This window comes from Macrosteles quadrilineatus, unplaced genomic scaffold (assembly GCF_028750875.1).
Source record: "Macrosteles quadrilineatus isolate MER2022 unplaced genomic scaffold, UCM_ALF_1.0 Scaffold_2__2_contigs__length_208266976, whole genome shotgun sequence".
NCBI lineage: Eukaryota > Metazoa > Arthropoda > Insecta > Hemiptera > Cicadellidae > Macrosteles > Macrosteles quadrilineatus.
Genome location: NW_026542595.1, coordinates 26,557,203 through 26,571,647, shown reverse-complemented (window position 1 = coordinate 26,571,647; position 14,445 = coordinate 26,557,203). Strand labels below are relative to the sequence as shown.

Sequence of the window (14,445 nt, the reverse complement as noted above, 5' to 3'; positions counted from 1 at the left end):
AATTGGGAATGAAGTTGCCCGATAAATAAGTCCATTTCAGTCTGACTAGTCATTGGGACCTGTGTGAATAATGATTTTTCTGGCAGGGGTAGGACAAAATATGTACATGCAGGGATCTTCACGGCTCTTTTGAAATCCTAAGCCTTTCATGAACTCATCAAACCGTTTATTCCAGCATGGAGGTCCCTATGTCCCTATCAGAAGTAGGAACTGAGGAAAATATCGTTGGACTGGATTCTGAAAGAAGAATCATAAATAGAAGAAAGTCCGATATTTGAGTTGCGAAAGCGTGAAGAGATCAAAGCTCCCAAGAGACAATGTAATGTTTGCAATGAGTGATATAGATGGATCGCAAAACTACTATGAAGCAATACAATCTCAAGAAAAGGAAAATTGAAATACGCTTTATTGAAACTGTTATAAACATTAGGGAAAGTGTTGAGATTAATAATAAACAAGTTTTTATAACACAATCTAACCAGCTATGGCTGGGCAACGATGAAGAACCGGTAAAGGTAAAGCTAAATATATCTGGTCATGTTTCCAACAGTCTGTCTTAAATATCCTATCCTATACTCTAATATGAGCAATGTTTGCTTGTATGTATGTATATGTTTGCTCAAAGATCTCAAAAACGGCTTCGACGATTTTCCTCAAATGTTGTAAGTAGTGAATTTCTATCTTATAAACAAGTTTACTGCAGTTAGAACTGCCAACAAAAATCTAATTACGTAGAAAAATTAAACTGAAAGTGAAATTTTTTTAACATTAATCTTATGGGTTGCTAAGTAACGATATGGTAACGATGTTGGTTGAATTAAATAACAAGGAAAAAGTAAACAAAATACTGGTAAGTTGTTAGATGTGTTCATACTTTTATGTTCATACTCTGTGGGCTTGCCACCTACCCACAGTATACTAGCAAATTTACAAAATACAGTACAAAAGGAAAAACATCAACACTTGAGCAAAGATTATACTGAAGATTACTCGATACATTGTTGTAAAGGCTAGCAGTGTGGAGTGTGGGATCTGTTTATGACAATTAGATTAAGGTATCTCAATCCTAAAATGCTATGGGAAGGGAGGTAAACAGGCCCGTGACGAAGAAAGTGGTGAAGGAAGTAGTAAAGGCGAGTAGTCAGGACTGTGGGAACTGTTTATGACGATTTAGATTAAGGTATGTGCAATCCTAAAATGCAATGGGAAGGGAGGGAAACAGGTCCGCGACGTAGGAAGTAGTGAAGGAAGTAGTAAAGGCGAGCACTCCGGAGTGTAGGAACTATTTCTGACGATTAGATTAAGGTATCTGCAATCCTAAAATGCTATAGGAAGGGAGGGAAACAGGTCCGTGACGTAGGAAGTGGTGAAGGAAGCAGTAAAGGCAAGCAGTCCGGAGTGTGGGAACTGTTAATGACGATTAGATTAAGGTATCTGCAATCCTAAAATGCTATGGGAAGGGAGGGGAACAGGTCCAAGACGTAGGAAGTGGTGAAGGAATTAGTAAAGGCTGGCATCGCAGAGTGGGGGAACCTTTTGTGGCAGTTGGATTAATGTATCTGTAATACTTGAATGCTATTAAAATGGAAGGAAACAGGTCCTCGACGTAGGAAGTGGTGAAGGAAGAAGAAAAAGGCAAGCACTCCGGAGTGTGGGAACTATTTATTACGACTAGATTAAAGGTATCTGTAATCTTAAAATGCTATGGCAAGGGAGGGAACAGGAACAGGACGTTGGAAGTTGGAAGAGGTGAAGGAAGTAGTAAATGCGAGCAGTGTGAAGTGTGGGAACTGTCTGGCAATTACATTAATCTATCTGCAATCCCAAAATGCTATGGGAAGGGAGGGAAACAGGTCCACGACGTAGGGAGTGGTGAAGGAAGTAATAAAGGCGAGTAGTGTGGAGTTTGGGATTGAATTAATGTATCTGCAATACTAAGACTGCTTTCAGAGTAAACTAATGGTTTTCCCAGAGAAAAGCTCGGTCCCCAGGTACTTAATTATTATACTAGCTGTTACCCAAGGGCTTCACCCCATTTGACTTCATAAGTATATTAATAAAAATATTGATTGGTTAAGTTAGGCTGAAATAAACAAATACAGTAATACAAAAAAATAATTTCACCTGACTTTAATAAGGTATAATAAATAATTGAAGGAATAATAAACAAATTAGTGCAGCTGAGGTATTTTTAACACTAGGTTTATGGAAAGTTTCCTTAGGAAAGCAATTACGACCTTATAGGGCAATTTATGAAATAATGGATAGTTTGAGCAAGGTTTCTCGTCATGACGAACATTTTAAGTATATGGTTTATGGGGGTGTGACTTGTAGTTTTCTCAAAAGTTGATGGGTACTTTGGGATTTATATACAGGGTGAATAAAAAGTCAAGACCCCCCCCCCATCTAATATTTTACCAAGTAAATATACAGAGATATCCTTTTGGTGGTCGTGCAATCTTAGCAGGAAGTTTCATTTTATGATTTTGAAATTTTTGAGTCTCCCCCCAAAAGGGGGGATTTTGGGGGCAACTCAAATATTTTAAATGTAAACCCCCTTCAAGTGACACCTCATTTTGAAGTGTTTACAAAAACTTAAAGAATTGTAAAAACTAGAGGTCGCTATCTCTTCTCTATCCAAAATGGTAGCCCGTCAAATGTTGTGTAAAATCAATGGTAAAATTGGTTCGTAATTGTAATATTGGCTACCATTTTGGATAGAGAAGAGATAGCGAACTCTGGTTTTCACCATTCTTTAAGTTTTTGTAAACACTTGAACACTTCAAAATAAGGTGGCACTTGATGGGGGCTTACATTGAAAAATTTGTGTTGTCCCCCAAATCCCCCCTTTTGGGGGGAGACTCGAAAATTTTAAATGTAAACCCCCATTTAGTGACACTTCGTTTTGAAGTGTTTACAAAAACTTAAAGAATGGTGAAAACCAGAGTTCGCTATCTCTTCTCTATCCAAAATGGTAGCTGGTAGCCAATATTACCATTACGGACCAATTTTACCATTGATTTTACACAACATTTGATGGGCTACCATTTTGGATAGAGAAGAGATAGCGACCTCTAGTTTCACCATTCTTTGTTTTTGTTAAAACTTCAAAATGAGGTATCACTTGAATGGGGTTTACATTTAAAATAGGTATTTGTGTTGCCCCCTGAATCCCCCCTTTTTGGGAGACACTAAAAATTTCAAAATCATAAAATGAAACTTAATTCCTACTAAGATTGCCCGACCACCAAAAGGATATCTCTGTATCTTTACTTGGAAAAATATTAGAGGGGGGGCTTGACTTTTTAGTCGCCCTGTATATGGATGGATATACTCTAGCTGTTACCCCTCGGGCGTTTGACTTCATAAGTATAAAAAAAAATATTGACTAGTTAAGTTAAGCTGAAATAAACAAACATTGCAAAATTCCATTTGTTACTGAAGAAGTTACGAGCTGCAGTAAAAAATACATCTCAAAGCTTGAGTATCATACGAACCATTTGGCCCTCAACCTCCTATAGACAACTAACAGTCAACATGTCTACAGACTAAAAAGAGAAAATGTTTTAGACCTTCCGACTCGATTTATACAGCATCTCTGAAATTTATTTTCTTTGTTTTTTTTTTTTTAGTGCTAAAGCTGTTTAGCTCAGCTGGGGTATTTTTTAACATTTTAGATAGTATGGAAAGTCCCTTTAGAAAGGAATTACGACCAATTGAATGGGGACCTTTGGAATTGATAAAGGGCAATTTATGAAATAATGGGTAGTGGTGCGCAAGGTTTCTCGTCAAGACAAACATTTTAAGTATATGGTTTATATGGGGGTATGACTTTTAGTTTTTTCAAAAGTTCATGGGTACTTTGGGATGGATTTGATAACAGATGAGATGGTTTGGATGGTGTTGAAGATTAATTTGAACAAACAGCATCATTCAGGTTTTTGATGGATACATTTTTTTGTTTTCTAATTATTAATCGTAGATTATTGGAATATCCAACTTCAACATACAGGGCACTGCGTCTGCAATGCGCTCCTTCTCCCGTGACCGCGACCCGCAAACTCAAGACAATGTTCTGGCATTTTTGCTGCTGTGAAGCCCTCTGTTAGTTCATCTCATCGACGCTAGATGGAAGGCGGTGGTAGCGGTGCGGGTGCGTTCAATAATACAAGAGAACGATTTTTAACACAAACCTATAATAACAATTTTGCTCTTTAGTATCAATTGATCGTCTCTGTAATGGTATTTAAAAACGTTGATAATGCAGTGAGGTTATCGAAATTTACTTGTACTAATTTAGTTTTCCCGATACAATAATAATACAACAATCGTTTCTCCAGAACTTTGCAGGAGGGGACCCCCGGCCCACCGCCGCGCGACAGGCCCGAACTCAAGCGAGCCGAAGCTGAAACACCACACCAACCAACCAACTCCAACGCCAGTTTGTTGTCGTTTGCGTTTGAGTATTTGACAGCTTGGGTTTGTGCGGCTCCGGTCTGTTGTCTGTCCGACTTCAACTGTTCGTGGACTTGTTCAGGTGGCGTTGCTTCTGCTTGCAGTTTGTACTGTTGTCTTCAGATGCGCATTGTTTTACTCGTGCTACGTCAAGCGAGTTTCCCGAATGGATTTGAAAGTTGTTTGGATTTAGATGCACTCCAGTGTTGTGTGTTAACGTCTGACAGAATATTCAGTTTAGTTTTTTGATATGACTGGTTCCTCCAGTTGTATTTGCTTGGAAGGATTTAGTTTTAATTCAGTTTCTTGAAGTTAGTGTCTGATTGTTTATATTATGCCGGCTGCTGACATGACGATGACTACAGATGAGAAGGAACCTGATAAGGCACCCGTGGTCAATGGAACCGAGACTCTTCCCCGACAAACTGGCAAACAGGTAGGCCTTAGGCCTAAACAAATTGTTTTCATGTTCTATTTTTCTTCTTCTCCCCAATCAAGGCCAGTGACCTTCAAAGGGTGGTCGATCGATTTATCTGCCTATTGTGACCTACATTTTAGATTTTCATCCTTTAGTTAAGCTTAGGCCTTCCAACTATTCACCAAATCCTCACTTATGTAATTTAATGCTTACATGGGAAAATACCAATGTTGCCATTAAAGACTGATAGAGTTAAAATGTAAGGACGCGTCTACTAACTTAAAAGTAATTTTACATAAAGCATTTTACATGCTACGGCTCTATAGCACAATGTAAAATTTACTGCATGTATATATAGTATTAATAATCCACAAATTGTTGTGCATGTATGTAATTGATTGCAAAAATGACGATTTTGCCGTGAATAAGTCAATTATAAATTAAACTAGTTGTTGTCATTTATTAAAGTGGTCTAAACCACAGAAAACATACTAAGTAGGACCTATGTTTTCTGTGTCTAAAACTCTCTAAACTAAACTAAACTATAGATCCCTATGTAAATTACAACTAAAATGGTGCATATACGGCACGATTAATTTAGGCCTACGTGTTTTTACACATAGGCTAACTGTATAATAGTATACTCAAATACTGGATTTCAAAGTGCATGCCTATATGCTAAAAAACCAACAAATCCTTACAAATTTTAAAATACAAATGTCTACTAGGAGAAAAAAATGTCCTTAATTGTGGTACAACGTTTGTGGAAGGCCTAAAACTACTTCACACTTTTATGTTTTTTACCAGACCAAGTTATTGCTGTGTACCAAAATTTTATATTATTACGTATTAAAGTGATCACTCAGCTAGCGTTGTTACCAACAATTGATTTTTCCTTCACAATTACCCTGGACAAATCGGGCATTCTTGCACGCAAAGTACTGTAGTTACAATAATAGCTGCATTTAATTACTTTTGTCGCACTCCAGTATTCCAACCAAACAATACAAAACAGTTTTGCTTTATGCACGTGACGTAATACGTGTACGCTTTAAGTTGGCAAACTTGAAGATACTAGACTTCGATTAGCTGGTGCAGTGTTTCCCGTTTTTTCGTTCAACGCTTATGATTTATAACCACAGTCTAACAATAAATAATTAACCTAAACAAAAACGTTGTTTGAAAGACTAATTATTTCAATGCTAGGCTATATAGTAATAAGAACTTTAGGAAAAAACGAGCGAGAGTGCAAAGTGCCTGTTTCTGCACTCAATAAACTTTTCACACTCGCCTACCGCTCGTGCGTAAACATTTCTCTCATTTGCAGCAATATTAGTTACTCGAATAACTATTTGTTACAAAATTGAAATGTGCACACCAATATTTATTCGTTATACGCACTAAAAAGAAACTAGCCTCTTATCGAGTCTTATTTGTAGGTACTGAAAGTAGTCTGTACGTACCAATGATTACAAACTACTAATAGTGGCTACAGACAATTTTTGATTTGAGCAAGTTTTATTAGTCACCGATCGGAAATAGCTGCTCAGAACTCAGAACGCATTTTACATATCAATAGGAGCAATCAATCCCTCAGTCCAAATTTAAGCCCACCTCAACCGGTATTACGAATGCGAGGTCGTTTTATAAGACCTGGTTATTATTCAAGTCTCCTTTCTATGAGGTCCGGACAGAAGTCTTCGCGTTTCACAAGTCATGAATATTAATATACTGAAGGGGATTTGCATATTATTGCATTTGTGCGTTGTGCCTTTAATTCCTGCACTAGTACGTCACCTTCATGACAACTAGCCTATGTACATACCACATCACTAATTTTTACACTTGAAGTTCATGTTGGATTTGGATAGCTCTAGGGACAGCTGTGACTGCGGCCAGCTGCAAAGTCTCCCTTCCCTGGTGTAAACAAAACGACCGAAATTATTCGGTCATTTGTCACGTTCGCGGTTTAAATCTGGCGGAGAAGTTCGCAGAAGCTTAGAGCCTATTTCAAAAAAACCTTTTATTTGTTACTGAGCAAAAAAGTATATTTGGAATTGTTCTAAATAAACATTAAAATTATTGTTTAACGAAAAAAATATATTTAGCCTATGTCTAGTTACAATTACGTGTAATGTTTTGGATGGAAATGCAATGCCTATAACATTGGTCCTGGTAACAATTAAAGATGCGGGTTGTTAATTGGCTGCTACACTAATTGTCAATGACGTAATTGGTGCTAATCGTACAATTTGTGTTACAGTATTTATCCTTATCTGCTCCCATTACACACTGAGAACGTTTTTTAACTTGCCATTCCTGTGAACAAGAGTGCATTCTTAGAAGATTGTCCTGTCCAAAACTTGACGTCATACTATTGAACGAGTTTGACATTCAGATTCATCATTTTTATGATTTTTGTGAGCTTATTTTCGTTGGGTTTCCTTCGAGAAACGTTAGTTAGGCCAATCAGGTATTTTAAATGTTTATCAATATCTGTATTTTTTTCAGTTTGTGAATTTAATTAATCTATAGGCTATTATAACTGCTAGTCTTACAAAAAATTCTTTTCCCCCTGAAAAAAGTTACAATATATATTGTTATCTTATGGTCAGCCTTAGCTATCTTAAAAATCTGCATGCAATGCACCCTGATATAGGTCACTGACGTATTTTAAAATTAAATGCCTACCGGTTAAAAAAAAAAATTTAACCTAGCTATTAAAATGTTATCTGTTGACACAACTAGTTCTCAGTTGGTACATGTACCCTGTTTGAAGGCAAGGACTACTAACGTAAATTAGCGTAGACACCACGGTCCACATAACGTTTATTGTCAGCTCCCAGTGCCCCTCTTGATACAGTATCAAGAGGGGCGCTGGGCGCTGACAATAAAACGGCCTGAGTCCGCTCTCCGCTCTCAAACGCCCAAACCTTTCGCCGGAGCATTTTCCCGCCGGATCGGCAGATTCGCCGAACCGGAGAAGTGTGGCCTGCCCCATGCCTTCCTGTGTATCTCAACTTGCTCCGGCGCCGCCGGATCCGCCGGAGGTTGAGGGTCAGAACACACTTGTTCCGGCAAAAACTATTTTGCCGGAGCCGGTGACAATAAATAGAGTGCAATGAACTCTGAATCAGTTTTGTCTTACACTAGTACAGTTCTAGTACAGTTTAGTCTTAGAAATGGAGCTGTCAAGACCTCAAAAGTTGGCCTTGCTGTGTTTGATCCACCACAGAAGGAAGAGAAAACACCACCGAACTGTTTGGGTGCATCCTATTCTGGAGATCAGACAGCTACATGGAGCTTTTTACACTCTATTTTTACAGTTGAGAAATGAAGAAAATAAGTTTTTTAATTATTTTCGAATGTCTGTCCCCTCATTCGACGAGCTACTATCGAAGATTACAGTGCAAATACAAGGACAAAACACATACATGAGACACTGGAAAGGCTGGATTCAGTGCGGCACAAATTTGTCGCCAGCTGCTGCTGTCCCTCGTTTTGTTTTTGTCTTTGTAAACTTCCAAAGACCTATCACAAAGTTCTGGTTTCTCATGAACCAAACTAATAAGTAAATCCATACCAACATCTACCATGATGATATAGAAAACTAAACAGACTAAAAATAAAAACTAAATACACCACTTGGACACTGCATTAAAATCATAAACAACCAGCACCCTCGAGGGTTGAACCACGACTGAGGAGTGGGGGCAGTGGCAGTCCGGCTGTTTCGCCGGTAAGTGTGTTCATCTCCATAAGGCACAATGCCCCGCTACCCACTGCTCCGGCGAAACTGCCGATCCGGCGGTCCTGCGAGGTAGAGAATATCCGGCGGTTTCGCCGGAGCATTTTCCCGCCGGATCGGCAGATTCGCCGAACCGGAGAAGTGTGGCCTGCCCCATGCCTTCCTGTGTATCTCAACTTGCTCCGGCGCCGCCGGATCCGGCGTCCGGCGGTTTCGCCGGTAAGTGTGTCCCTGGCCTAAGGAGACAGGATATAGTATCGAAGGAAGAAAGGCCGAGGGAGAGGAGAATCGAAGATTGCAGCACCGCGTCTCCGTCTCACTGTCATTGTCAGTGGTCATTACTGCGGCGAGTCGAATGTTGGATAATAAAACGATTACCTTCAGTACTGTGCGTGTGTGTGGTGTGATATTCCCATGGAGACCGCGAGTGAAGGTTCACCGACCTCACCGCGTACTGTTCAATGTTGGACCTACACATTTGTTGGCTGAGAAATTATCTACAATAATCGTAGCTACCTATTTGTTCGCAGCACATGCTCTTCCCATTGTATCCTTTGGATAATGAATACTAAGAAAAATTCCTACATTCGTTGATAATTTAGCGTTTGATTTTACATGAGTTTTAAAAGGCTGACATGCGTAATTTATTACCGTATACAAGTAAACCCATTTACCTTGGATACTGCAAGTAGACTTAACTTATTGTCAACTTTGAAAGCTTGTTTTGATGTGCATTTCATGTTCTACGTTTGAGGCAGCTTATGTCGCATATTTGTTATTATTACTCTCGGGCAAGCTTTTTGGATGCCGTACCTTAGTTTTGAGTTGTTGAATAAAAATACTATGAATAGCAACATGTAGATTCGTTCTTCTTGTAGGCACCGAACAGTAGGTAACTTAAAGATGCTATCACACGATATGTCTAAGAAAGCAAATAAAGAACAGAAAAAAATAAATATTAAGCTCTAATACTGTAATAGTCAATACTATAATAGTATAACTAACAAACCGAATTTATCTCTACCATAAAACTAATTTACTTGGCAAAGATTTCAGCACATCACTTGGAATGCTAAAGTATGATATGTATACAGCCGACTAAAGCAATGCAAAGCCCTTGACGCTCAACCAACGTTCCTAAGTCGCCAGGAGCAGTTATTTAAGCAGGGGAGGGCGTCGAGAGCACCCTTGTCATTTGGGGTTACATAATTTATTAGACAACTCGCATCAAAGGACTCCAAGACAAGAGACGCGTTGATCGTTGGCCAAACATCCCTCCAGTGATGGTGCGAGGTGAATGCTCGACAGGGGAGTGACCTGTGAAGAGGTTACATTGTGGGTGTTAAGCTTACAACTGGGAAACAGTAAATTAGTAATGGGAAGTACAATGAACGTGCGTTTCTGGCTGACTCCTTCCTGTTCTACATTCTAATCTATAACATTTTTTCGTCTCTCCGGCCCATGAATTACACGAGATCCTACTCCTTCATTGATTAAAGAAAGGACAGCAATTGAAATACGAATTCCGTCTAGATACCTATGAGTCATAGCACAGAGGCCGCCACTACTGTAGGTTTCTTATCATGCAACCGCTTCGCTGATAACTCTACGAACTTCCTTCCTCCACTCAAGACCGACCTTGTTATCAAAAGAGGCTAATTTAGTGATAAATTATGTTTATAGTTAGCCATAACTGCTTGTTGCTTTGCAGTTTTGTTTACGTTTAATTTTTGCTGTCTGGGATTTACCCAATACTTTATTTTAAATATTCAAATCCCAGACACCTAAAATTTCCCATTATATTTTGTTATAGTATTAGTGATTTTAAATGTAATTTATATTTAATTAATTGTTTTACTGCTAATATAGATTCGATTATCCAGCACCTTGGGTGATGGTGTTGGTCTTGAATCTGGAATTATACCACACTAAGCTTACTAAGCTTTTTTTATTAATTCATTTAATCCAAGTTTAGTTTGGTTCAACCGATTTACCCATTGCGAATCCTTATCAAATTGCAAAGCTTCCCTCGTTGGTCTTGTCTTGGTGATAAATACAGAAGATTCAAACACCATTCATTACGGTACAGATCTACCCTTAACCCCAATAACTTACTTGCCCATTTCAAAATAGCAGTGAACAACCCAGTAGGCAAGGCAAGGGACCAGGTAGGGTCTAGTCTAGGGGCGAAGGGTTTGAGAGAGAGAGTGAGGTTGAGGTCGGGATGAGATCATCAACAGGTTACCGCCTGGACCGGTTTTGTCTTGGTGTAAGACCTGAGACTGAGCTTGAGTGTGCAAGCGTGCCTCGTGCTGACTGCCAACTGCTCAACTGTAGCCGTGCAGTACACTACTACACGGTCTAGCACTCAGAGCTAATCTTTAAATTACACCACTGAACGTCTACGGGTGAACCACTTCACTCGGCACAACGAGTGAAATCTATGGCTAAACATTTTAATTGTTTTGCATTCTCTTTGTTGTTGAATAGACCTTTAGCGAAGAAATGATTTCCTGGTGGGGGGCGGGGGTTGTTCCACAAAACGAAAATCGAATCTCAAACTTAGGTCGTCCTGAGGTCCACTGTACAATCCATGGAAATATCCAAAACGCTGTAATGATCAAAATCGTGACATTCCGCCTATTCTTCACATTATAATGATGACCACAGTCAAAGGTTATAAGCACAGAAGGGGTGTTAACATGCTAACAATATCGTCGTGCGTTTCAATGAAGAGGAAGTTAACGATATTAGAGGTGGAAACAAACAATGCGTTGAAGTGAAACAACGTTTGATCGCGAGGCGTGTGAAGTCCTTTGTTTGTTTTGGCTCAGAGAGGCGGTGACAGCGAGACAGCAGGTGAGAGAGTATTTCTGTCCAGACTACACTCTGTACTGGAGACTGGAGTGGAGGACGTTGTCCAGACGCCGGCTCAAGAAATGACTGATTAAGGGCAAGTGATATACAGTTATCTCCGCGTCAAGTCCACGTTGTAATGGCAATCTTTAAACCTGCCTTTTTCCTTAGTTACGAAAACCCGTTTTAATGTTGTGCGCTGTAAAATCTGCATCTGGAATACGCGCGATTTTAAAATTTAGTCAGCCCAAAACCCCACAAAATTAGGTTATTTCGTTATTACAGACGGCTCACTTTTGATTAATGTTAAAACTCTCTCTATGGCACAAATACGCTCGATTAACTTGAAGGAAAGGGTTTCGATGGGTAAATAAGGTGAGAGAGGCAAAAACCCGTGAGAACTTTTAAGGGTCGTGTTGAGTGGAGGGGGTAGATTGGGATTGCTACAAGAGGTCATAGATATTATTTCAATAGCCTAGGGTTAGATCCTTTATTAAATTATAATTGCTAGTATTCAGGGTTGATTTTTAAAATTGGTCGCACTATAATCAAATTCAGATTTAGATCAGCGCTTCAGAATTATTTGCGCTCATAAACTCCTGTAATTTTAAACCCCTTAAAAAATTCAATTCAAATCAGTCGTGTGTGGTGTGGATGTTGAAAACATTTTAAAAGAAAAAAATATACAGAAATCTAATAGTGTTTACAGAAAAAAGTTTAACTTTCCAATTATTTTCTGTTATTGATGGAATCAATTTGAACTTTTTTATTCGTTTTAGCAACCAATCGTGGGCCAAGTATTTCCTCACTATCTAGACTCTATAGTACTAATGACTACTCTACAGTAGTAAAAACCCATTGAGTTGCTGCAGTTCGAAACCCTAGCACTGTTCTACGTAAGTTTCTTTACTAAGATTTCTTCTTACCTATATTATTTTGGTCCTAGTAGCACCATAGACTGTTTTATCTACGGTAGCACACCTGAAATCGCATGAACACAGCTGTCATCAGTGTTTATTCTTCTTGTTATTTGAAATCACGAATCACGTTCACCTTACAGGTAGTCGTGTATACGAATTAATATACTGTTGATGAAATTGCCACTGTTGATATTGCGACGGGCTCTCCACACTTGCGCCATTCTACCTGGGTCGCGATCCAAACACTCCACTAGTGCGCCAAAAGCTTAGATCCACCCCTTAATCACCCTCCACACTTGCGCCACCTATTCAACTCTTGAAACCACTCAGGCAGAAATTTTCTACACTTACTAGAACATGTAAATCCAAAAGTAGACAATCACTTTAACACTACATAGGCTATTTTTGTTATTAATTACACACCAGCATACCGTAGTGCCCGCGACGGGCTCTCCACACTTGCGCCATTCTACCTGGGTCGCGATCCAAACACTCCACTAGTGCGCCAAAAGCTTAGATCCACCCCTTAATCACCCTCCACACTTGCGCCACCTATTCAACTCTTGAAACCACTCAGGCAGAAATTTTCTACACTTACTAGAACATGTAAATCCAAAAGTAGACAATCACTTTAACACTACATAGGCTATTTTTGTTATTAATTACACACCAGCATACCGTAGTCCCTAGCATACATTTGTACTTTAAGTATCGTGTTCGACTAATAGGCCTAGTTTGTTGAGAAAGAGGACCAAAAACATGAAAATAAAAAAAATTTCGTAGAATTACATGCTCCTTCATTTATAATTACTGTACTGTCAACTGTTTTTGAAAGGAACCTAATGAGAAAATTATACCACATTTCTGTTTATTAAAAAATTGTAAGAACCCAAAAATACACTATGGAGCATTTTTTATTCGTTAGAACTGTTGATTCAAATTAAATTAAATATTTACAATTTAAAATAAAACAATATATGCAAATACAAATTACAATTTGGAGCTTTAATTAAACTGAAACTATTTAAATGAAATTGTAAACTGCTATTCAATATGCCTAAAACAAACAAATACATAACATGGAACATCTTACTGTACAATAATTTACAAATGGTTAATTTAAACTAACTGAAAGCGGAAAATCCTAAACAATACATCAAAAGCAATCAAAAACATAGCATGGGACAATTTACAATAATTTATAAACTGTTAATTTAAACAGTAAATACTAAACAATATGCCAGAAGCAATCAAAAACTTAACATGGAACATTTTACAATCATTCATAAATGGTTTATGGTAATGCTGAAAAATATGTCAAAAGCAAACAAAAACGTAACATGGGACATTTTACAATCATTCATAAATGGTTTATGGTAATGCTGAAAAATATGTCAAAAGCAAACAAAAACATAACATGGGACATTTTATAATAATTTTTAAACGGTTAATTTTAACTATGGGAATTTCTAAATACCAAAAGCAATCAAAAACATTTTATCACTGAACAGTTCAGATTCAGTTACCAGTTCATCGTCAAACAGAAACTTTTAGACCAACGCACTTAAAAAATTTTAGAACACTGATTTCGTTGCGTCTACGCTGTTCAATCTTATTTTTAATGAACGAAACTTTGTCCAATAAAGTGTGAATTAAAAAGTCCCATGTCATTCTTATTGGGAATAAATAAAGTGTAATAGTTTGCTTGTTTGTGGATATATTTTAATCAATTTTGATTATTTCATATTAAGCTATCAACAACTTCCCTGTACAGCAAACCCAGAATACTCAATAATAGAAAATACCCCCGCCGCAGCAAACCTGCAGACTTAGCGAATTTCCATTTGCCTGATTGGATTTTTTAAACTAAAATGTCTTCTTAAAAATATCACATTTATTCCCTATTTAAACAGAACTAGTTTAATGAGTACTTAGGTTCGCTGCAACAGGGAGGGTAAAAAAGTTTTTTTTTATGTAAAATGTTAAAAGGTACTGTGGTTTAGTAAGAAATTAATGTATTTTCCAAATTTGATCAAAATATGTTCATA

The 14,445-nt window shown here is 38.1% G+C and overlaps 1 protein-coding gene across 2 annotated transcripts in view; it reads left to right on the top strand.

Moving 5' to 3' along the window:
- The first annotated feature begins 4,441 nt into the window (after window positions 1-4,441).
- LOC128987789 (ankyrin-3-like) overlaps window positions 4,442-14,445 on the top strand; it is a 121,492-nt gene continuing 111,488 nt past the window's right edge. Inside the window, exon 1 of one of the 2 annotated variants that reach the window (XM_054408815.1) lies at window positions 4,442-4,891. In XM_054408815.1, the coding sequence (XP_054264790.1) occupies window positions 4,790-4,891 (102 nt within the window). In that variant the 5' untranslated portion in view covers window positions 4,442-4,789. The remainder of the gene's footprint in view (window positions 4,892-14,445) is intronic. The other variant, XM_054408816.1, reaches the window with a different exon arrangement.